This window comes from Oncorhynchus kisutch, linkage group LG4 (genome assembly GCF_002021735.2).
Source record: "Oncorhynchus kisutch isolate 150728-3 linkage group LG4, Okis_V2, whole genome shotgun sequence".
Lineage (NCBI taxonomy): Eukaryota > Metazoa > Chordata > Actinopteri > Salmoniformes > Salmonidae > Oncorhynchus > Oncorhynchus kisutch.
Genome location: NC_034177.2, coordinates 30,966,644 through 30,990,291, shown reverse-complemented (window position 1 = coordinate 30,990,291; position 23,648 = coordinate 30,966,644). Strand labels below are relative to the sequence as shown.

At 40.3% G+C, this 23,648-nt stretch overlaps 1 protein-coding gene and 1 non-coding gene across 6 annotated transcripts; both read right to left on the bottom strand.

Moving 5' to 3' along the window:
* Window positions 1–258: 258 nt before the first annotated feature.
* Window positions 259–330, bottom strand: trnah-gug (transfer RNA histidin (anticodon GUG)). The gene has a single exon. It is a non-coding gene; the product is annotated as a tRNA-His (tRNA).
* Window positions 331–4,041: 3,711 nt separating this feature from the next.
* Window positions 4,042–23,619, bottom strand: LOC109888847 (mucosa-associated lymphoid tissue lymphoma translocation protein 1). Of its 5 annotated transcripts, XM_031822788.1 has the most exons (15): window positions 23,449–23,619; window positions 18,710–18,799; window positions 18,197–18,319; window positions 17,951–18,089; window positions 17,630–17,805; window positions 17,151–17,247; window positions 16,453–16,473; window positions 15,590–15,793; window positions 13,907–14,084; window positions 12,490–12,564; window positions 12,279–12,406; window positions 9,194–9,343; window positions 8,339–8,493; window positions 4,663–4,785; window positions 4,042–4,556 (listed from the first exon to the last, which is right to left on the bottom strand). In XM_031822788.1, the coding sequence occupies exons 8-15, from the start codon at window positions 15,732–15,734 to the stop codon at window positions 4,161–4,163; spliced, it is 1,350 nt and encodes a 449-aa protein (XP_031678648.1). In that variant the 5' UTR covers window positions 15,735–15,793; window positions 16,453–16,473; window positions 17,151–17,247; window positions 17,630–17,805; window positions 17,951–18,089; window positions 18,197–18,319; window positions 18,710–18,799; window positions 23,449–23,619; the 3' UTR covers window positions 4,042–4,160. The 5 variants fall into 5 exon arrangements, with proteins under 5 accessions (XP_031678648.1, XP_031678646.1, XP_031678649.1 ...); XM_031822786.1 differs by having other exon boundaries at window positions 15,590–16,473; XM_031822789.1 differs by having other exon boundaries at window positions 15,590–16,473; window positions 18,197–18,266.
* Between the last annotated feature and the right edge of the window lie 29 nt (window positions 23,620–23,648).

Below are 23,648 nucleotides of genomic sequence, written 5' to 3'. Positions count from 1 at the left end.
TCACACAGTCACAGGACAACAGCACAGCAACACAATATATCGACGAGACGCTTTCACCCCCTAGTGGACATATAACACAATTCTTATATGAATTACACTCCAGCCGATTTGGTAGCTTCGCTGTGTTCGGAGTATTGGTTCGACAACGCAATGACTGAACAAGGATAATGTATCATATAAGTTGGAGCTTCTTAAATATGTCAAATAATAAGCATAAGGACAAAAATATACCCTTATGCCGTGACATTGTGTTTGCAATGCCGTGACCCGGATTCGAACCGGGGTTGCTGCGGCCACAACGCAGAGTACTAACCACTATACGATCACGGCGAGCTACCAGGGATTATATTTATGGTGAGATATTGGGCATATAACCTAGCCAGCGGTGACACATTCAACTGCAGAAAGCCATTTCAATTGATAAATATGTGGCTTGATAACGTATTCTTGATCAGGTTGAACCTTTCTGTATTTTATATTCATTACAAATTTCGAATGGTATGTTTAGTAAACTATTCAGATATACTGAATCTGAAGTAGCTTAGAACTAGCCTAGCTAAGGTTGGATGCTGACGCTTGTCCTTAAACTTCAATGTGTTGTTTTTTCTTTCAATCAATGGAATTGTAGACTTCTTAAAATGTTAAATAGGCTATACAGTGGCTTGCGAAAGTATTCATTTTTCCTATTTTGTTGCCTTACAACCTGGAATTGAATTGATTATTGGGGGGGGGTTTGATTTACACAACATGCCGACCACTTTGAAGATTCAAATATGTTTTATTATGAAACAAACAAGAAATAAAACAAACAAACTGAAAGTGTGCATAACTATTCACTAAGTCAATACTTTGTAGAGCCACCTTTTGCAGATATTGCAGCTGCAAGTCTCTTGGGGTATGTCTCTATAAACTTGGCACATCTAGCCACTGGGATTTCTGCCTATTCTCAAGGCAAAACTGCTCCAGCAGTTCCTTCAAGTTGTGTAATACTTAATCGTGTAATACTTAATTACAGAGAATCTTTGATTAAAAACTGAAAATTATATTAAAGACACGACAACTAGCTTCCGTCCAAAAATAAATTCTGTGAAATGACGTCAACACATCCTGGAGGAGTTACTGGCTAGATACAGTATGTGCACCAGCACCAGGTCATTGCTCTCTCTTTCTCCATTTTTCAATTCAATTCAAGGGCTTTATTGGCATGGGAAACATATGTTAACATTGCCAAAGCAAGTAAAATGGATAATAAACAAAAGTCAAATAAACATGAACAGTAGACATTGCACTCAGAAGTTCCAAAACAATAAAGACATTTCAAGTGCCATATTATGTCAATATACAGTGTTGTAGCGATGTGCAAATAGTTCAAGTACAAATTGGAAAATAAATATGGGTTGTATTTAGAATGGTGTTTGTGGCAACAGGCAACAGGTCACAAATCTTGCTGACGTGATGGCACACTGATATTTCACCCAGTAGATATGTGAGTTGATCAAAATTGGGTTTGTTTTCAAATGTTTGGTTCTGTTTAATCTGAGGGAAATATGTGTTAGGATGTGCAGCTCAGTTTCCATCTCATTCTGTGGGCAGTGTGCACATAGCCTGTCTTCTCTTGAGAGCCAGGTCTGCCTACGGCGCCCATTCTCAATAGCAAGTCTATGCTCACTGAGTCTGTACATAGTCAAAGTTTTCCTTAAGTTTGGGTCAGTCACAGCAGTCAGGTATAGGGCCAAATAACATTTTCTCTCTCTCTCTCTCTCTCTCTCTCTCTCTCTCTCTCTCTCTCTCTCTCGCCACCAACCCCCCCCCCCCCCCCCCCCCTGTGCCTTCTTTTCGAAGATGCTCAGCCCGGCGGAGTGAAACTATGATGTGGGGGACTGGGAGTTGTTGGCTGTCGTCAAGGCTTTGAAGGCGTGGAGACATTGGCTTGAGGGGGCTAAACACCCTTTTCTCATCTGGACAGACCACCGAAATCTGGACTACATCCGGGCGGTGAGGAGACTGAACACTCGCCAGGCAAGGTGGGCCATGTTCTTTATCCGTTTTGTTTTCACCCTGTCCTAGAGACCAGGTTCCCAGAACGCAAAGGCAGATGCACTGTCTCGGATGTATGACACAGAGGAGCGGTCCATGGATCCCACTCCCATACTCCCGGCCTCTTGCCTGGTGGCACCAGTAGTGTGGGAGCTGGACGAGGACATCGAGCGGGCATTACGTACAGAGCCCACTCCCCCCCCAGTGTCGAGCTGGGCGTCTGTACGTTCCGTTTGCTGTCTGCGACCGTTTGACCTATTGGGCCCACACGTCACCCTCCTCTGGTCATTCGGGCATCGGTCGGACAGTGCGCTGTCTTAGTGGAAAGTACTGGTGGTCCACCTTGGCTAAGGACATGAGGGTTTATGTTTCCTCCTGCTTGGTGTGAGCCTGCCCAGGGGGAAGTTACAACCCCTCCCCATTCCACAACGGCTGTGGTCGCACCTGTCGGTGGACTTCCTGATGGATCTCCCTCCCTCACAGGGTAACACCATGATCCTGATCGTTGTGGATCGGTTTTCTAAGTCCTGCCGTCTTCAAAGTAGCCACGCTTTGCCTAGATGACATCTTTGCACACTCTTGGCATTCTCTCAACCAGCTTCACCTGGAATGCTTTTCCAACAGTCTTGAAGGAGTTCCCACATATGTTGAGCACTTGTTGGATGCTTTTCCTTCACTTTGCAGTTCAACTCTTCCCAAACCATCTCAATTGGGTTGAGGTCGGGTGATTGCGGTGGCCAGGTCATCTGATGCAGCACTCCATCCCTTTCCTTCTTGGTCAAATAGCCCTTACAAAGCCTGGTGGTGTGTTGGGTCATTGTCCTTTTGAAAAACAAATGATAGTCCCACTCTGCGCAAACCAGATGGGATGGCGTATCGCTGCAGAATGCCGTGGTAGCCTTGCTGGTTAAGTGTGCCTTGAATTCTAAATAAATCACAGAAAGAGTCACCAGCAAAGTACCCCAACATCATCACACCTCCTCCTTGATAGTTCTTGGTGGGAACCACACATGCGGAGATCATACGTTCACCTACAATGCGTCTCACAAAGACACGGCGGTTGGAACCAAAAATCTCCAATTTGGACTCAACAGACCAAAGGACAGATTTCCACCGGTCTAATGTTCATTGCTCGTGTTTCTTGGCCCAAGCAAGTATCTTCTTCTTATTGCTGTCCTTTAGTAGTGGTTTCTTTGCAGCAATTTGACCATGAAGGCCTGATGCCCCTGAACAGGCAGTTAACCCACTGTTCCTAGGCCGTCATAGAAAATAAGAATTTGTTTTGCCTAGTTAAAAAAAAGGTAAAAAATAAATTTCAAAATTCAGTCTCCTCTGAAAAGTTGATGTTAAGATTTGTCTGTTACTTGAACTCTGTGAAGCATTTATTTGGGCTGCAATTTCTGAGGCTGGTAACTTTAATGAGCTTATTCTCTGCAGCAGAGGTAACTCTGGGTCTTCTTTTCATGTAGCGGTCCTCATGAAAGGCAGTTTGATCATAGCGCTTGTTGCTTATTGCGACTGCACTTGAAGAAACTTTCAAAGTTCTTGACATTTTCCCGATTGACTGTCCTTTAAGACAGATTGACTGGCTTAAAGTAATGATGGACTGTCATTTCTCTTTTCTTATTTGAGCTGTTCTTGCCATTATATGGACTTGTTCTTTTACGAAATAGGGCCAACAGTTGTTGCCTTCTCACCAAGCTGCTTGCCTATTGTCCTGTAGCCCATCCCAGCCTTGTGTAGGTCTACAATTTAGGTCTACAACGATATGCAACATGAAAATATTGTCCCATTTATATTGTGTAATTTATTTAATTCTGTGATCATTTTAAATAATACATATTTCATTTGTTTGACTGTCATGCTGAGAACAGAACAATAGTGCTTATTGAGAGGAACATAATCCAGAATGTCATCTCCTCAAACTCACATGCACCCATGTATACAGTACATACACACCTTTATAACCACAATTAGACTGATAGAATTTAACCAGAGAAAGGGAATGTATCATGCTGATTTTATTATGTACATTGATTAAAGCCTAAACAGCAAATATCCGATGGACTACACTAGTCACTACTACTAGACTATCCTTTTTCCATAGACGTGGAGAGGGGAAATCAATGGGGCTCAGTCTCATCATTCTCCCCTGGTTCATTGCTCCTTGCAGTGGGGACTTTGGCAGCACACTCTGCACTCTTAGTGAAGGGATGGTGCCCCTGCCCAGAGTATGGGACACAGCCGCATCTCACACAGCAAGCAGCGCCCACGTCAGACATTGAGCCTGGCTGGCCCAATGTCTGACGTGGGCGCTGCTTGCTGTGTGAGATGCGGCTGTGTCCCATACTCTGGGCAGGGGCACCATCTCGTCTCTGGGCAACCATTGCTTGCTGTCCCCTGTGCAGATCACAGGATGCCACAAGAGGCTTCCCTATGTCCAGCTGTTTGCTCTCTTGTAGCCACAGCTTCCTGTCCATGTGGGTATAGTGTAGGTCCACCTTTATCACTAAGGATCCCTTTACAACAGGGAGAGAGAAAAAACATAATACAGATTGAATTTATACATTTCTAGACATATAATTGCACATATTAAATATGGGGTCCCAGACATAGTAAACCTACCTGAAGCTTTTGAAGGCCACAAAGTCTGAGGCTACAGTCAGGGTTTTCAGCAACCAAGTTATTTAGCAACAGAGAGTCCATTTCACCTGACCTCCCAGGACTAGAGAATATATCCTCCATTGCCTAAACACAGAAGTCAGGAATTAAATACATCAGGCAACTACAGCAAAACCTGTGATACCCACTTGTTATTTTACAAAGTGCATAACAAGTGGCAGACTACTGAAGTAAGTAGGGAGAACATAATGCATTGAACCACTAGATGTCAGTATGCTCCAAGGAATTATTACTTCACAGAAGCAGAAACCTGATAAGCTGTTGTGCCAAAATGTCCTGCTCTTGTTTCTCAGCCATTTCTAATAGCAAGGTTGTCATGAAAAATGAGAGGACATAAGGCAAACTATGAAAACTATGAAAATAACTGCTGTTCATAAGATACAGTGCATTCGTAAAGTATTCAGACCCCTTGACTTTTTCCACATTTTGGTATGTTAGAGCCTTACACTAAAATGCATTAAATATTTTCCCCCCCTCATCAATCTACACACTATACCGCAAAATAACAGAGCGAAAACATGTTTTTAGACATTTTGCAAATGTATTAAACATAAAAAACATAAATACCTTATTTACATAAGTATGAAGACTCTTTGCTATGAGACTCGAAATTGAGCTCAGGTGCGATGTTTCTACAACTTGATTGGAGTCACCTGTGGTAAATTCAATTGATTGGACATGATTTGGAAAGGCACACACCTGTCTATATAAGGTCCCACAGTTGACAGTGCATGTCAGAGTAAAAACCAAGCCATGAGGTCAAAGTAATTGTCCGTAGAACTCCGATACAGGATTGTGTCAAGGCACAGATCTGGGGAAGGCTACCAAAAAATTACAGCAGCATTGAAGGTCTCCAAGAACACAGTGGCCTCCATCATTCTTAAATGGAAGAAGTTTGGAACTACCGAGACTTCATGGACCTGGCCATCCAGCCAAACTGAGCAATCGGGGGAGAAGGGCCTTGGTCAGGGAGGTGACCAAGAACCCGATGGTCACTGACAGAGCTCCAGAGTTCCTCTGTGGAGATTGGAGAACCTTCCAGAAGGACAACCATCTCTGCAGCACTACACCAAACAGGCCTTTATGGTAGTGGCCAGACGGAAGCCACTCCTCAGTAAAAGGCACATGACAGCCTGCCTGGAGGCACCTAAAGGACTCTCAGACCATGAGAAACAAGATTCTCTGGTCTAATGAAACCAAGATTGAACTCTTTGGCCTGAATGCCAAGCGTCACATCTAGAGGAAACCTGGCACCATCCCTATGGTGAAGCATGGTGGTGGCAGCATCATGCTGTGGGGATGTTTTTCAGCGGCAGGGACTGGGAGACTAGTCAGGATCGAGGGAAAGTTGAACGAGCAAAGTACAGAGAGATCCTTGATAAAAACCTGCTCCAGAGCGCTCAGGACCTCAGACTGGGGCAAAGGTTCACCTTGCAACGGGACAACGACCCTAAGCACACAGCCAGGACAACGCAGGAGTGGCTTCGGGACAAGTCTCTGAATGTCCTTGACTGGCACAGCCAGAGCCCGGACTTGAACCCGATAAAACATCTCTGGAGAGACCTGAAAATATCTGTGCAGCAACACTCCCCATCCAACCTGACAGAGCTCGAGAGGATCTGCAGAGAAGAATGGGAGAAACTCCTCAAATACAGGTGTGCCAAGCTTGTAGCGTCATACCCAAGATGACTCGAGGCTGTAATCGCTGCCAAAGGTGCTTCAACAAAGTACTGAGTAAAGGGTCTTATGTAAATGTTATATTTTATTCAATCTTTTTTATACATTTACCAAAAAAAACAAAAAATTTTTTTGCTTTGTCATTATGGGGTATTGTGTGTAGATTCATGAGTGGATAAAAACAGTTGAATCCATTTTAGAATAATGCTGTAACAACAAAATCTGGAAAAAGTCAAGGGGTCTGAATACTTTTCGAATGCACTGTATGCCTCAACGGAGGCTCCTCAGAGGAGGAAGGGGAGGGTCATCCTCCTCAGTGAATGTATAATAAAAACATTAATAAATGTATCCTTTTTTGATAAAACTATACTCAATATAAATGTCGCCAAATTATTTATTTAAATACACTGTTTTGCAACGAAGGCCTACAGTAGCCTCAAAAGCAGTCTAAAGGGTAACACCATGGTGTAGATGGAGGACAGCTAGTTTCTGTCCTCCTCTGGGTACATTGACTTCAATATAAAACCTAGGTGGCTCATGGTTCTCACCCCTTTCCATAGACTTATACAGTAATTATTACGTCCTCCAACCTATCAGAGCTCTTGCTGCATGAACTGGCATGTTGTCCACCCAATCAAAGGATCCGAGAATGAATCCATTTATGAAATCATAAGCTACTGCTAGCTAGCACTGCAGTGCATAAAATGTAGTGAGTAGGCTCAAAGAGAGAGAAACACAATAATTGAACAGGTAGCCTAGTGGTTAGAGTGTTGGGCCAGTAACTGAAAGGTTGCTAGAATCGAATCCCTGAGCTGACAAGCTAAAAATCGGTTGTTCTGCCCCTGAGCAAGGCAGTTAACCCACTGTTCCTAGGCCGTCATTGTAAATATGAATTTGTTCTCAACTGAAAAAATAATAAAACAATTCTTTAAAATGAGGGAGAGAGAGCTATACTTTGTTGTATTATTATTATTATTTTACTTAGCTAGCGAATGCAGCTATCTAGTTTAGCCTACTCTGTTTAAGAAAAACATTTCTTAAACAGAACCTAACGGGGATAAACATACCTGAATTTGTCCAAAAGAAACTCTCGTTTGCAACTGTTAGACTAATGATTACACCCTAGATCAGCTAGATGGCGGCAAGAGTGTGCAAGGCGGTATTAAATGTCTGTCATCTTGATTACTCTAATTTTTCTCTCGACCAAAGCATCTACATTGTAATTTTGCATTCATAGGCTAGGTTGTAGCAACCTCATGATGGGTATAGGGACATTTTGTGTATAAAGTGGTAGCTTAAACCTATGAATGTTACATTGAGCTGGGTGAATGGAATATGAATCACAGTCATCCAATATGCTGTAATAGAAATAAGGCCATGCTCATAAAAAAAATGCTTCTCCCTCATCTTAAATGGCACCAACCACCACAGCCTCGAGTGTACAGGGGAAAGAGGAGATGATTACATGTGCACTCTTGGCAGCCTTTGTAGCTTCATATATATATATACAATGTTTTTTAAATATATATATATATATTAAAAAAACATTGTTTTATGAGCAATACATTTTCAAAATTATAAATAGTAATGCCATGTCAGGATCAGATAAATATCTATACAACAGTTTTAGCATTGAGATGTGACCACAACAGGAAATAGTTCATACACCTTGTGCAGAACCCACTCTTAGAACCTTCTAAAGTTTAGCACCTAAACACATTTTCCTAACATTTGGTTTTCAGTTTTGTTGTCAGGGTTACATATATTTCTCAGGTCTCACAAGAAGTTAAAAAGTCATTTTAATAAAATATTTATGTGTAGTATTATGTGAAGTCATGCAACTAAATCAAACTGCTTATTAATAAGGGCTGTTTGTACACCATGTCCTGCTCTCTAGGTAGTGTGGCAGGTAGCGGCAAGTAAGAGTGAAGATGTCACTCACAGGTGTGCTCCTCAGAGTGATAGTGCAGTCCTGGGCTCTGGGTCCAGTGGTTTTCACTCTGCCAAAAGCAACCATGACGTTGGAGAACAAGGCTGAGAAGCTGACCTCCACCTCAACTCCACAGGTGAAAATAAGCAACTTCTGATGTGGTAGCTCTTTGTGGGAGAACATCACGTAGAAAGACAGTTTTAAGATACAAATTCTACGCAACAAAGCATCTCTGGAATGCAGGCTAGATAGACGTGATAAGAAAGTTAGGCAGCCATGTTAAGAAATGTTGCTTTTAAAGGTCGTCATCTTGTCCTTGAAGAAGTTTATAGTAGCAGTTACTATTTCTTCTCATTTATCTGAGCCAGAAATATATATGGGGATTCTGAAGAACTTTAGTGATGACAAAATTCAATTTGAAGAAAGAATACAAGATAAGTACGTTTTTATGTGATGGGGAAGACAAAAGTATATTCCCTTATGTTATAAATACTGGTACACTGTGAGTGAAATAAGCTGATGGCTGACTTTAAATATACAAACAAGTTCGCCACAAATAAACAGTAAAACCTTGAATGGTGGTGTGATGGTCATTACTCATGCTAAACCACACTGTTTGTACATTATAACAGCCACAACAATGTCACATACACAACTGAAAAATAGTGCTTTTTCCTCTTTCTTGTTAAGACTAGCTTAGGGCAAGAAACTGACTTAAGTTACACGATTTCATAGCAAATGATACACCATGGCTAAAACATCTGAAATAAAAAGAGCACTTGACATACACACAGTCATTTATCAATTGTGAAAAATGGGGTAAAGATCATGTCTGTATTGGGGATATTATGGTGTGTTAAAGCTTACCGTTGGCCTGTCTCCAGCAGGCGTCTCTCAGATGTAGTTCTCCAGTGTGGCCGGTGGTCCTGATCGGATCTGTGAGGGAGCGGGGCTCCTTTAGCGTGTGTCTGATTTCCACCACCTGCTTGCCTATGATGAAAGGGTTTCTGCCCAGATCTGAGGAACAGGTTAAAGGTTAGCCTACGCAGCCGAGGTAACAGCTGTTCTTATGGAGTGTTTAATGGTAGGACTGAAATTAAAATAATAATACTATTTGACTGATGTAAAGGCTCCTAAATTATAAACATGTGCACGATAAGAGTGAACTTACAGAAATGTTTAGGCAAAAGCATGTATGTAAAAGGCAGAAACGGATACACTGAAATCCTATTCAGGTGTCTGGATACAGGCTTACTCTTATTCTTGCAGAGGATTTGGCTTCAGTACATATTTTAAGCAAGCTGTCTTCGCCATGTTTCTATAAGAGTTGAGTGGACAGCAGTTCAACATCAACTATTTTTCCATTTATAAATAAGTCTAAGACAAGAAGGACATAGATCATAATTCCTCAAAGGAGTTTCTGGGAACGCTGTGTTTATTGTTCATGAAATGGTCTCGTGATTGTGATATGATCTGTCACTTCAGTGAATACTATTTCCTAGACATGGATACAATTGTAACACTTTCAGAAATGTATTTCAGCTGTAACCCTGAAATAAAACCTATTGTGAGTAGCGGTGCAACTCATCTGAGAAATCTTAACATACAGCAAATATCTCTAATCTAAGCCATGAGGTTCTGTGCCAAGGTTTGACTGTTACAGCCACTGACAACTCATCAGTCAACATATACAGTACTGTGCCGCCACCCCCTTTGATGGGCTGTGTTAAGCTATGCAGGATCACTGTCACTGGAGCTGAGTGACCACAGGAGAGCAGTGTAGGGAGGTACACACACACACATACGGCAGAGCAGCTGTCTTTAACTCTACCCCTCTCAGGTTTCCTGCTGTGCTATGGCCAACAGTGTGAATTTCTAGAGAATGAGGTCACAAGCTAATGCAGCTCTGTCGCACAAAGTCATGTTACCAGAGAGACCCATCAAACAAACAAACAAGCACCCAGTGGGGACAGCATGCCTACCCCTCCAAGCTCCGCCCACTGCTACCTGCTGCAGGGTAAACACCAGGGGGAGTACCCAGTGACGGATAAACATTTAGATGTCAACATGTCTGTACTTCAACAAGTAGACAACAACACGTTCCACACTGACCCTGTTTACAGACACTGCTGTACATCTCCTATAGAGGAGCAATGGAGCCAAAAGCCACACTTCTGCTCTTATTAGCAGGGAATTTAGTATTTCTTGCATAATATCTTCTCATTTCTGTCAAAAGTAATTTTCCTATTTATCAAAAGAAACCCTGGGATTTTCAATGTGAGTCATGGATTGGTGTTAATAGTATGTCAAAACATCCATCCTGAAATGTCAGTCACACAGAATGCAGAATGTGGCCACTAGAGGGAAGTGCTAAAAGCAAAGCCACCGTTATATATATCTTTTTTTAGATAAATTATTCACATTTATGATATCGATAACTGAATTATTGATATAAAAACTATATTTTAAAGACCTTCATGGGGGTGGTATTACATTTGCATGCTCCTACATACAGCGCCTATTGAAAGCATACACACAAGGCCCTTGCACAGTCTTGACATTTGCTGCCTTAAAATTGTATTTTATATTTTTCCTACTGATGTATACAACCTACTCCACATTTTATTTTTTTCCCCCTTTTTTCCCCCAATTTCGTGGCATCCAATTGGTAGTTACAGTCTTGTCCCATCGCTGCAACTCCCGTACGTAGTAATACGATTCTACCAGCTTTACGCAACTCTTAGGGCAACATATATCTATTGTTTTTGTCAAAATTGCTCAAGGAATTGCTTGGGAATCATTGATGGACAGCCATACTCAATGTTTATTGTTATCACTGATTTTCAAGCAGATTTAGGCCAAGATTGAGACTACTAGACCATTCAGGAACACTCAACACTTCATGAAAGCCATTGTGGTGTGTCTTTGGCATTAGGATTTTTTGTAATTGTTCCACTGAAATATAAAACTGTCGCCGGGTTAGGTTTTCAGAAGACTATGGAGGGTTTTCCTCTAACTTTTTACCTGTCCTTCGTTCCTTTCATATTTATTTTGATCCTAACATACTCCCAAGTCCCTGCCAGTAACAAGCATACCCATAACATGATGCTGCCACCCCAATACTCATTTTCTTCAAAATGATTCACACATGTAATGGCTATCAATGGTGCTTCCACCAAGTATTAACTATGGGGTGTGAAGACATACAGTTTGTAATCAAGACATTTTCTTTTTGTCTTTTTTTATTTTCTATCATTTTTCTTTCACTTTAGAAATGGAAAATAATTGAATAAATGTTTAGATACAATTTTAGATACAGGTCTAAGTCTTAATTAAGCTAAATAAATGCTAATATATATCTTTTTTTATATCAATAATTGTATTTTTGATATCAGTAATGTCATTTTCAATAACAATAATTCAGATTTTCAAGATCATTTTTTTAAATATATCAATAACTCCCCATAGGGTTCAATGGTGAATTTGTTTTTATATCAATAATTGAATTTTCTTATATAATTAATTTACAAAATGTATATAAAAAATGGAATTATCGATATCAATAATTCCAATTATCACTATAATAATAATAATTCAATAATTTTAGCGTTTTATATTTAAAATTATGAGCAATATCAACAAATAAAATATATATCTACAAATAAAATATATATCAAAAATTAAATGTTTTATATAAATAATTTGAATGATTCAATGGGTTTCTCCATTGAATCAAATGGGTAATTATTGATATAAAAAATGTGATTATAGATATCATTTTATTATTATTATTGATATTAGCAATTCATTTTTGTATATAAACATTTTGAATTATTGATACAGAAAATTCCATTATTGATATAAAAAATACAAATATTGATGTAAAAAATGCAATGAATATATGTTAAAATGGCTTCCACAAGAGCAAAGCCTATCATACAAGAACACTGACTCTCAGACACCAGCTCCAGGATGTGGGTGACTTTCTCTGGCTGTAGGATGTGCTTGTTCAGATATTTAGTGAAGATTCCGGTGCTCTTCCCTCCGTCCTCTACCTCATAAGCCTCTGCATTTTCACATCTGTTAAGGCAGGTCATTTAGATTTCAGGCCATGAATGAACACTGATAAATCAATTGGTGTTACATAGAGTAAAAATACATACGTGGCATATCCATACACGGTGTTTCCCATTGGTACCAAGGGCCTGATTTCAGAAGTTATGCAATCTAGGTTGTACCTGAAAATAAAAAATATGCAACTTAACACCTGTTTTAGCAGTGGTGGAAAAAGTAATAAATGTCATACTTGAGTAAAAGTATAGATATCTTAATAGAAAGTTACTCAAGTAAAAGTAACCCAGTAAAATACTACTTGAGCAAAAGTCAAAGTATTTGGTTCTATATATACTTAAGTATCAAAAGTAAATGTAAAATTATTTCAAATTCCTTCTAGCAACTGTCAAGCAGGTGGCACCATTTTGTTATTTTTTTATTTATGGATATCCAGGGGCACATTCCAACACTCAGTTATCATTTACAAAAGATGCATTTGTGTTTAGTGAGTCCGCCAGATCAAAAGGGATGACAATGTGTTTTCTTGATACTCCGTCCCAGTCTCAAATCTCCGGAAGACTGAAGCAGGTCTCCCTCAAGAATTTCCCTGTATTTAGCGGCATCCATCATTCTTTCAATTCTGACCAGTTTCCCAGTCCCTGCCGATGAAAAACATCTCCATAGCATGATGCTGCCCCCACCATGCTCCACTGTGGGGATGGTGTTCTCAGGGTGATGGGAGGTGTTGGGTTTGCGCCAGACATAGCATTTTCCTTGATGGCCAAAAAGCTCAATTCTAGTCTCATCTGACCAGAGTACCTTCTTCCATATGTTTGGGGAGTCTCCCACATGCCTTTTGGCGAACATCAAACATGTTTGCTTATTTTTTTCTGGCCACTCTTCCGTAAAGCCCAGCTCTGTGGAGTGTACTGCTTAAAGTGATCCTATGGACAGATACTCCAATCTCCGCTGTGGAGCTTTGCAGCTCCTTCAGGGATATCTTTGGTCTCTTTGTTGCCTCTCCGATTAATGGCCTCCTTGCCTGGTCCGTGAGTTTTGGTGGGCGGCCCTCTCTTGGCAGGTTTGTTGTGGTACCATATTCTTCCATTGTTTAATAATGGATTTAATGGTTCTCCATGGGATGTTCAAAGTTTCTGATATTTTTTATAACCCAACCCTGATCTGTACTTCTCCTCAACTTTGTCCCTGACCTGTTTGGAGAGCTTCTTGGTCTTCATGGTGCCACTTGCTTGGTAGTGCCCCTTGCTTAGTGGTGTTGCAGACTCTGGAGCCTTTCAGAACAGGTGTATATATACTGAGATCATGTGACAGATCATTTGACACTTAAATAAAATCCACCTGTGTGCAATCTAACTGATTATGTGACTTCTGAAGGTAATTGTTTGCACCAGATCTCATTACAGGTTGTAATGCAACAAAATAGGGAAAACATCAAGGGGGTGAATACTTTTGCAATTCAATGTCGAGCAACAAACAATGACATGAGGTGTCCATCAGGAGGCCTACCATGTTCTGCAGGTGTCTAATAAGACCACATTCAATGCAGTCCGTCTCTCCTGCATCTTGCACATGACCCTCTGTACACAGACACAGTTCTCTGAACGGTTTGGTTGTGGAGCATCTATGGCCACCAGATAGTTTCTCCCTAAACGTTCGTACCCATGACCAGCATAGTAGAACAGGGCTGTGGGGGATAGCATTATGTTAGTTGTATATTTTGTGTGTATTTCACTTATACACCAAAATAACTATTTTGTTATTTAGCATTGATCGCTGTTAATTAATCAGATTAAAATCAAATCCGTGGCAAACGCATGTTACATGGCGTGAAAAGGAAAAGCAATGTCTCTCATAGGCATAAGGGTAAATTCAGAGGACCCGATACTCCAGTTCAGCGAGAGGTACAGATCTAATATGGCATCTGTCAAACAAGGCTCCATGTTTCATTTTAGCAATCATATACTGTAGAACACTGACCCTGTCCTTCATCAATAAAATATTATGTTGCTTGTGCTCTATATATTATGTGTAGGGTTGCAAAGGGAGTGTATGTTACTACCAGTCAACTACCAGAATTTTGGTATCCTTCAAGGATTTTATGTAATATATCACAAGACATCTAGTGGCCCTTCTGGGTACTTCAACTTTTTACAGGCGCCTGTAATTATCTCTGTCCCTCTGTGTGGCTTTATCACTTGAAAAATGTTAATCAAATAAAATATAGTAATATATGTATCATGAATATGTATGATTTTTTTAAAGTTATCCAAGTATAAATCACAAAAGTTATGATAGATTGCCATAGATTTTCTGTTAATTACCAAAATGACGGAAGATTCCAGTAACTTTGGTAAACTACCGGAAGATTTGCATCCCTGTGCAGCTGAGTTGAGTAATTTCAAGTAGCATGTTTTGAATCTGTAAACTGTGCAGGTCCTTAAAGCTCCTAGAAAATCCAGATCGCTACTTTTCAGATTGATTTTCATATTAAGCTGACCTCGTTTTCTATAACAGCCATACAACACACAAGCATGGATTATTAGATGAGACAGAAAATGTCAAACTCTTACAAATGTTTACATGCCACATAAAATGTAATGCTCTTATTTGACTCAAATATAAAAAGGAAAATAAGCTGACAGTTGCTAGGTTGCTAAAGGCCCTTTACAGGTGCTAAATAAATCTGCCAAGTCGAAGTGCTATAGGCCTCAGAAACAGCCAGTGGTGGAAAAAGTGCCCGATTTTCATACTTGAGTAAAAGTAAAGATGCCTTAATAGAAAATTACTCAGGTAAAAGTGAAAGTCACCCAGTAAAATACTACTTGAGTAAAAGTATAAACGTATTTGGTTTCAAATATACTTAATTATCAAAAGTAAATAGAATTGCTAAAATATAGTATATATAGTATAAATCAATTTAATACTTACATTAAGCAAACTAGACAGCAAAAAAATGTAATATTTAAAAAAAAAACATTTACTGATAGCCAGGGGACATGCTCCAACACTCAGACATCATTTAACAAGACTAAGATGTCTGGTTTCAGCATAACAGATAAATATTTTTGTATACATTTGCAACTTTTCAGTGAATAGTGTCATCGTTAGCTTTCTAGAGTCTCTGAAAAACCCTCAATTCAAAATACATTCTCCATTGTAATGTAACCACCAGAACATTATTGAACTCACCATACACGCCCCTGTCAAGCAGGAGAAGGAACTTGTCAATAGCCGCCAGCATCTCCTCCCTGGTGAGATCCAGTAGAGACACCACTCTGAAGCCCAGCTGCTGCAGCAGGTTGGCCAGCTCATGGACATCCATAGTGGGGGCCATCAGGTCCGGATGGTGGGAGTAGTTGAGGTTACCAATAAGCAGGGCCACTTTGTCAGTCGCTGGACGAAAAGACCATGGTGGAATTTGTAATCAGGGTCACCTTACTGTACTTTGAGAACAGCTAATTAATTATACTATAGAAACATGAAACCACACATATCAGGAAATACTGGTACAACAGTTCCCCACTTCAATGACATAATGCTCAAACCGCATTCTAAGAATACCTCAAACCAGTGGTTAAGGGCGCTGTACTGCAGCGCCAGCTGTGCCATCAGAGACTCTGGGTTCGCGCCCAGGCTCTGTCGTAACCGGCCGCGACCGGGAGGTCCGTGGGGCGACGCACAATTGGCCTAGCGTTTTCCGGCTTAGGGAGGGCTTGGCCGGTAGGGATGTCCTTGTCTCATCGCGCACCAGCGACTCCTGTGGCGGGCTGGGCGCAGTGCGCACTAACCAAGGTTGCCAGGTGCACGGTGTTTCCTCCGACACATTGGTGCAGCTGGCTTCCGGTTGGATGCGCGCTGTGTTAAGAAGCAGTGCGGCTTGGTTGGGTTGTGTATCGGAGGACGCATGACTTTCAACCTTCGTCTCCGATGAGACAAGATAGTGGCTACTAAAACATTTGGATACCATGAAATTGGGGAGAAAAAGGGGTCAAATTTAAAAAATAACAAATAAAAGAAAAAGAAAACAACACTGTATTTCCACTGACCCCTACCTGTGAGTTGATTAGATGGCACTGAAAGAAATGGAAAAATAATAAAAGTTATAATCAGTGCATAACCTAACACTTCACACTTCAATCTGTTAACACAACAAACCAGATCAAAAGCAATATGAGAGTGTAAAAGGACTCCTAGTTTTCATTCAATCTGGTTGGGTCAAATTCATAAAGATTTTGAAATATGAATGTTGTTGATGTGCCAACATGTAGAAAACACATACAAAGGGGAACCTACATCCAAAGGCTAGTTCCTTGACCACTTTTTAGAGCCTGAAAACTTCTAGTACAGTCTTTAACAAAGGGAAAGTACCTTAAATCGTCAGCAGAATGGAAAGACCCACTTGTGGGAGGGATGTGCAGGAATCTGAACTTACCGCTATTCCACTAGCTCAGTGAAAAGTGGGGAATTACTTTCCAGTGAATTATGTGGTAGACTTTGTCAGGGAATATATAAAACGCTAATAGTAAAGCTCATGCCACTGAAAACGTAAAATAACTGCTGCTAGTGCTTTGTCATATGCTACTGCGAGAGTTTCATATTCACTATTGCACATCTGTTTATAATTACAGAGCAGTATTCACAAAAGACTTGGCTATATGACATCATAATTCACACTATGTTCAATTCATGTAAACATTATTTCCTTTTTGTTGCCCAGATGCCCTTCAAGTAGCATCCCACTTCCATTTACCTATTTCAACATCAGCTGCCTCTGTCCATCTCTCCTCTTGAACATTGGATACATAGCAGAGATATGTTCCTCTATGGTCTGACTCTGCATTCTCTATCTACAAGGGACACAATCAAATGCATTCACATCACTGTTTGGCTCTACTCATACACATAAGACTTCTCTCCTAGAATTTAAACCTCATGTTAAATATGAATGAAGTTATTCTAAATTACAATGTTTACATAGGACAAGTGGTGTATTGGAGGGTAAACACAAGTAAACACAGTTAACCCACTTTTTTTCCTCGGCACTTGTCACTCACTTTCTGGGGGAAATTGCATTGAAAATATAGGGAGAGTTCATTTTTTCGCCTCAACCAGAGTTTTCACACCTATTTTTTTACCACTCCATCACTAGATAGGAATGGTGAAGCATGGTATCTCAGCCAGCAAATGATAAGACAGAGTAGTGCAGGAGTAGATAAACACTGGTGTTACCTGCAGTGTGTCCGTGGTCTTGCCCAACAGAGGAAGTCAATTTCTGTACCACTGGTAGTGAGGGGTGGGAATGCCAAAGGCGGTGCAGCTGAGGGTGAGTCTCTCCCCTTGTCTGACAGTCTGGGGTGCAGGGTGTACAGCGATATGGGGCTCCCCTCGCCATGCTACTGGGAGACCTGAAGAAAAATTTAAAAAAAAAATGCAATAGCAATACATTATAGGCAAAATAGTGCTCTAAATTGATCAAAGAAGATTTAATAACCTGTATTACAAACATGTTATTATCTTTCAACTGGTAAGTAATATAAGGGATTTCTATACCTGGTTTAGCAATGTCCAGGACCTTTACTGTGACCCATTTACTGAACATACAGTTGCAGAACTGGTCATTCACACGACAAATGTAGAGCTGAGACCTCTGGGCTGTGACAATCAGATCTGCTCTGGTCCCACCAAATACCTAAAAAACATTAACCATTTCATTGGATATATACTGTGTTACTCTATGAATTGACAACATAATACTGTGTCAGACAAGAATTACAAAAATCCTCAACAACCACATACCTCCTCTTTACTAGACTTGAACCACTGGTAGTTCAGGATACCGGTTCCCTCTGCTCTCACACTCAGTCACCTTATAGTTCAGTGGTACATACACAGAAACAGGATGCTGCACAATGACGATGTCTGAAAATGTACATTTATAAAGTGATAAGTGATTCAAGGGCCAATCCGCAGTTGAAACTATAACAAAGCCAACTGTGTTGGTAAAAACCTGAGGGATGCAAGGGCTACGCAGTGTTTGTTAACATTTACAGTGTTTACAAACATTGGAGTAAAACAACCTTATATTTTGGGTGTGACATTTGAACTAAGCTCATGAAGTTATATTCTTCAAGAATCACTATGTATACATCATTCATTTACAAGTCTAAAAATAGATAGCCCCTTTCGCAGTTACTGTAGGATAAGTTCTATAACATAATATTATGCTTTGTTATTAAAAATATTGTTATGTCAGTGTACTGATAAAATGGAACATAGTTAACTTGCACAATAAATAGGGCAAATACACACCTCTGATCATGTTTTTCATCACTTCAACGTGAAATAAGAACTTCTGAACCTCAAGTATGATCTGTTCTGGTCATTACTGCACTGTGCTACCTATTAAAGCAAAAGACAGAATATGAGCATCAGTTGTGCCAGAGGTGAGTGAACGGTGTATCAACAAAAACAAGTCAAGATCCAGCCAAAAATCACAGGAACATGTCATGGAGATGACATCTGATAAGGGCCACATGGAAAAAATGTGCATTCATATGTGCGCAACAAGTGTCACTAATAGATTTTCTCCCCACTTCCCATTTCACAACCGAGCATGTGACAAATACGATAACACAAGGAACAATGAATCTATTTCAAGAGAAATTGAGACTGGTAGGTAGGTTAGCATATTTGCAAAACAATCTGTGCTTTAATAAAGGGTCAGCCAAACTGGACATCTTCCTGAAAATGGCTTACTACAGAGTAGTAACAATTATAGGCTACTATGAACATTTGCAAGTTTATCAATGGCTGTAAAATTAGGACCAAATAATGTCCTTTATAGTCTACAGCTCAAATTGTGACTCTAAATGATATGGTCTCTAACTGGACCAATAAGATGAATAGCCTATAAATGTCTAGAGCAGGGTTGACATGTCCGCAGTTTTCCAGACATTTAGTTCATTTGAAAAAGATGTCAAGGATGAAAATTTACCAGGTTTCTGGGCTACTTCTAAATTCAACTCACTATCAGGCAGTAAGCAAGGCTGTTGCTGAGTGTGTGTGAGTGGTGGGGAGGGGAGGGCCGGAGGGGTGTGTGTGTGTGTTGAGAGAGAACTGCAGCATGTTCTGACAACTTTTTACCAGTTGTAGACAGGCCAATTTCATTATGGAGACAAGTATTTCCAACCCTTTTTCCATAAAACATACAGTATTAATGTGCAAGAACTGATGCACATCAAGAAATAACTGTGACAAAGCACTGGGAAACGACTTTAGGCGCACTAGTGAGCATTACATAAATTCGCTCGAAGGAGGTTTAAACTGCATGCAAGGAAAGGGTTTTATGCATGCTCAGTTCTTGGATCTTGAGCGCTGCGCAGTTGGAAATTTCAAATAGAAATTATGGAACTCCCTTGCGTGCTTCTGTTATGGGGAAAGTCCACAATGAAACTCACAATAAACGTGGAGAATGATACATTTGCATCTGTTGGTCATCAAGTAGCCTATTAATGTCTATGCGATTGTAGGTTACTTACCTACAACTTGATACAATAAATATGTTAAAATGACGATATCACTGGAGACATTGCTAGTTTTTATTGTTTTATTTCACTGTAGAGCCCTCAGTACCGCTCAAAATGTCTTAGATATCTCTTTCGTGCCACCCCACACACATGCAGAGACCTCACCTAGTTTAACTGATGCCACCAGAGACAAAACCTCTCTCATCGCCACTCAACGCATAGGTTTACCTCCACTGTACTCACATCCTACCATACCCTTGTCTGTACATTATGCCTTGAATCTATTCTACCAAGCCCAGAAATCTGCTCCTTTAATCCTCTGTCCCCAACACACTAGACGACCAGTTCTTATAGCCTTTAGCCATACCCTTATCCTACTCCTCCTCTGTTCCTCTGGTGATGTAGAGGTTAACCCAGGCCCTGTAGCCCCCAGTTCCATTGCTATTCCCCAGGCACTATCATTTGTGGACTTCTGTAACAGTAAAGGCCTTGGTTTCATGCATGTTAACATCAAAAGCCTCCTCCCTAAGTTTGTTTTTTTCACTGCTTTAGCACACTCCGTCAACCCTGATGTCCTAGACGTGTCTGAATCCTGGCTTAGGAAGGCCACCAAAAGTTTTGAAATTCCCATCCCCAACTACAACATTTTCCGACAAGATAGAACTGCCAAAGGGGGTGGAGTTGCAATCTACTGCAGAGTTCTGTCATGCTATCCAGGTCTATGCCCAAACAGTTCGAGCTTCTACTTTTTAAAATCCACCTTGCCATAAATAAGTATCTCACTGTTGCCACTTGTTATAGACCCCCCTCAGCCACCAGCTGTGGCCTAGACACCATATGTGAATTAATTGCTCCCCATTTATCTTCACAGTTTGTACTGTTAGGTGACCTAAACTGGGATGTGCTTAACACCCCAGCCGTCCTACAATCGAAGCTCGATGCCCTCAATCTCACACAAATTATCATGGAACCTACCAGGTACAACCCTAAATCCGTAAACACGGGCACCCTCGTAGATATCATCCTGACCAACTTGTCCTCTGTCTTCAACCAGGATCTCAGCGATCACTGCCTCATTTCCTGCGTCTGTAATGGGTCCGCAGTCAAACGACCACCACTCATTTCTCCTTCACCCAAATCCAGATAGCTGATGTTCTGAAAGAGCTGCAAAATCTGGACTCCTACAAATCAGCTGAGCTAGACAATCTGGACCCTCTCTTTCTAAAAGTACGACTGACAGCCAATTAGCATTCAGGGCTCAAACCACCCAGTTTATAATTACAATTCAAAACTGTGTGGTTTGAGCCCTGAATGCTGATTGGCTGAAATCTGTGATATATCAGACCATATACCACAGGTATTACAAAACATTACTTTTTACTGTTCTAATTACATTTGTAACCAGTTTATAATCGCAATAAGGTACCTCATGGTTTGTGGTAAATGGCCAATATATCACGACTAAGGGCTGTATCAAGGCACTCCACGTTGCATCATGCTTAAGAACAGCCCTTAGCGTGGTATATTGGCCATATATCACACCCCCTCGGGCATTATTGCTTATTCATAGCAGTCAAACCAGTTAAATGGACATCCATTGATGGATGGTAAATGATCTGGCGAGTTTAACCTCTCTATGGGGTGTGGGACGCTACTGTCCCACCTGGGCAACATCCAGTGAAATTGCAGAGCGCCAAATTCAAAAACAGAAATACTCATTATAAAAATTCATGAAACAAACAAGTGTTACACATCTTTTTAAAGATGAACTTCTTGTTAATCCAACCTCGGTGTCAGATTTAAAAAATACTTTACGGCGAAAGCAAACCATGCGATTATCTGAGAACAGCACCCAGGATCAAGTCCCTCCTCAAAAACCTCAGTTTTGTTACCGCATTTTGTTCAGTAAAACACTGTCTCAAACAACATCCGGTGAAATTGCAGAGCGTGGAAGTCAACAAAACAGAAATTCTCATAGTAAACATACATAAAAGATACCTTATGTTATACACCAGCTTAAAGATAAACTTCTTGTTAATCCAACTGCTGTGTCAGATTTCAAAAAGGCTTTACGGCGAAACCAAACCATGCAATTATCTGAGAACAGCGCCCAGCAGACAAATCATCACAAACAGTTAGCAGCCAAGAAGACGAATAACAAAAGTCAGAAATAGCGTTAAAATATACCACTTACCTTTGATGATCTTCATATGATTGCACTCAAAGACTCCATGTTACACAATAAATGTTTGTTTTGTTGGATAAAGTCCCTCTTTATATTGAAAAACCTCAATTTTGTTGGTGCGTTTTGTTCAGTAACCCATTGGAACAAAGCGCGGTCACAACAGACTGACGAAAAATCTAAAAAGTAACATAAAAGTTAATAGAAACATGTCAAACGATATTTATAATCAATCCTCATATTGTTTTTGTCATAAATAATCAATCATATTTCAACCGGACAAAAGCTTCGTCAATAGAAAAAGAGAAACAAGAAATGCGCGCTCCCGGTCACACACTGGACTCATGTCTGGAAATTTCCACTGTCCACTCATTGAACGTGCTGTTTCTCCCTAATTTTTCAGAGTAAAAGCCTGAAACAATACCTAGAGACTGTTGAGGAAGCAGTAGAGATCGTGAACTGGGTCATAAGTCTTTGTATGGTGGATAGGCTTTCAATGGAAAAACAGGCATTTCAAAATAAAAGCATTTCCTGGATGGATTTTCCTCAGGTTTTTGCCTGCCATTTCAGTTCTGTTATACTCACAGACATTATTTTAACAGTTTTAGAACCTGGAGTGTTTTCTATCCAAAACTACTAATTGTGTGCATATCCTAGCTTCTGGGCCTGAGTAGCAGGTAATTTACTTTGGGCACACTTTTCATCCAAAATTCCAAATGCTGCCCCCTACCCTAGTGAGGTTAATAAAGGCAAATTATCCTTTCTCTTGCTACTATTCAAATTCCTTTAGTCACGTTAGCTTGTAATAATTATTATTTTGATGTAAATCTGAATTTTGCTTCTTGTCATTACATGTTAAATCGAAATTCCTTCTAAATTAGCTCAAAAGCATTATCGAAAAGGGGTTTATTGGATAAATATGGCAACTCCTCTACTGCTGCGCATAAACATTTTTTGGCTCAGTTTTGAGGCCCTGTGGGTGGGTTTTGAGTGGTCTTCGTTTAAAATTTAAGCTAGACCTGGCAACCCTGGTCAAGACAATCACAACACATTCCTGTTTGCACACTCAGCCCATATGTTTTGTGTTATGGTGTATCAGCTCTTGGAAGTCAAGAAAAACATATATGTTATAAAATTATGTGTGCATTGATAATTACTCAATTATTTTCATAGATAATAAAAAACTAGGCCTATGTTAATTGTTGTAATTGTGAGAGGTATGTTTACATTAAACTAAAGTCAAACAGGCAAATAGTATTGTATTGGAAAATGTATCAACACATGTCTATTGCTAGAGAGGGTTATTGTGTAGGCTACCTGTATCAATGTAGTGTACATACCTGAACTGCGACCAAACACCATGCACATGCCACACTGTCTGTAACAGCAGATGACCCGATGACATTAAACAAACTAGAGTAGAGAATGTAAGTTGGCCTTTACAAACTATAGTAGAGAATGTAACTCTTGTAAATCCTCAACATTATATCAACAAAAAACAGGACATCCTTTTCCCGGAACAATGTTACCCACCTATTAC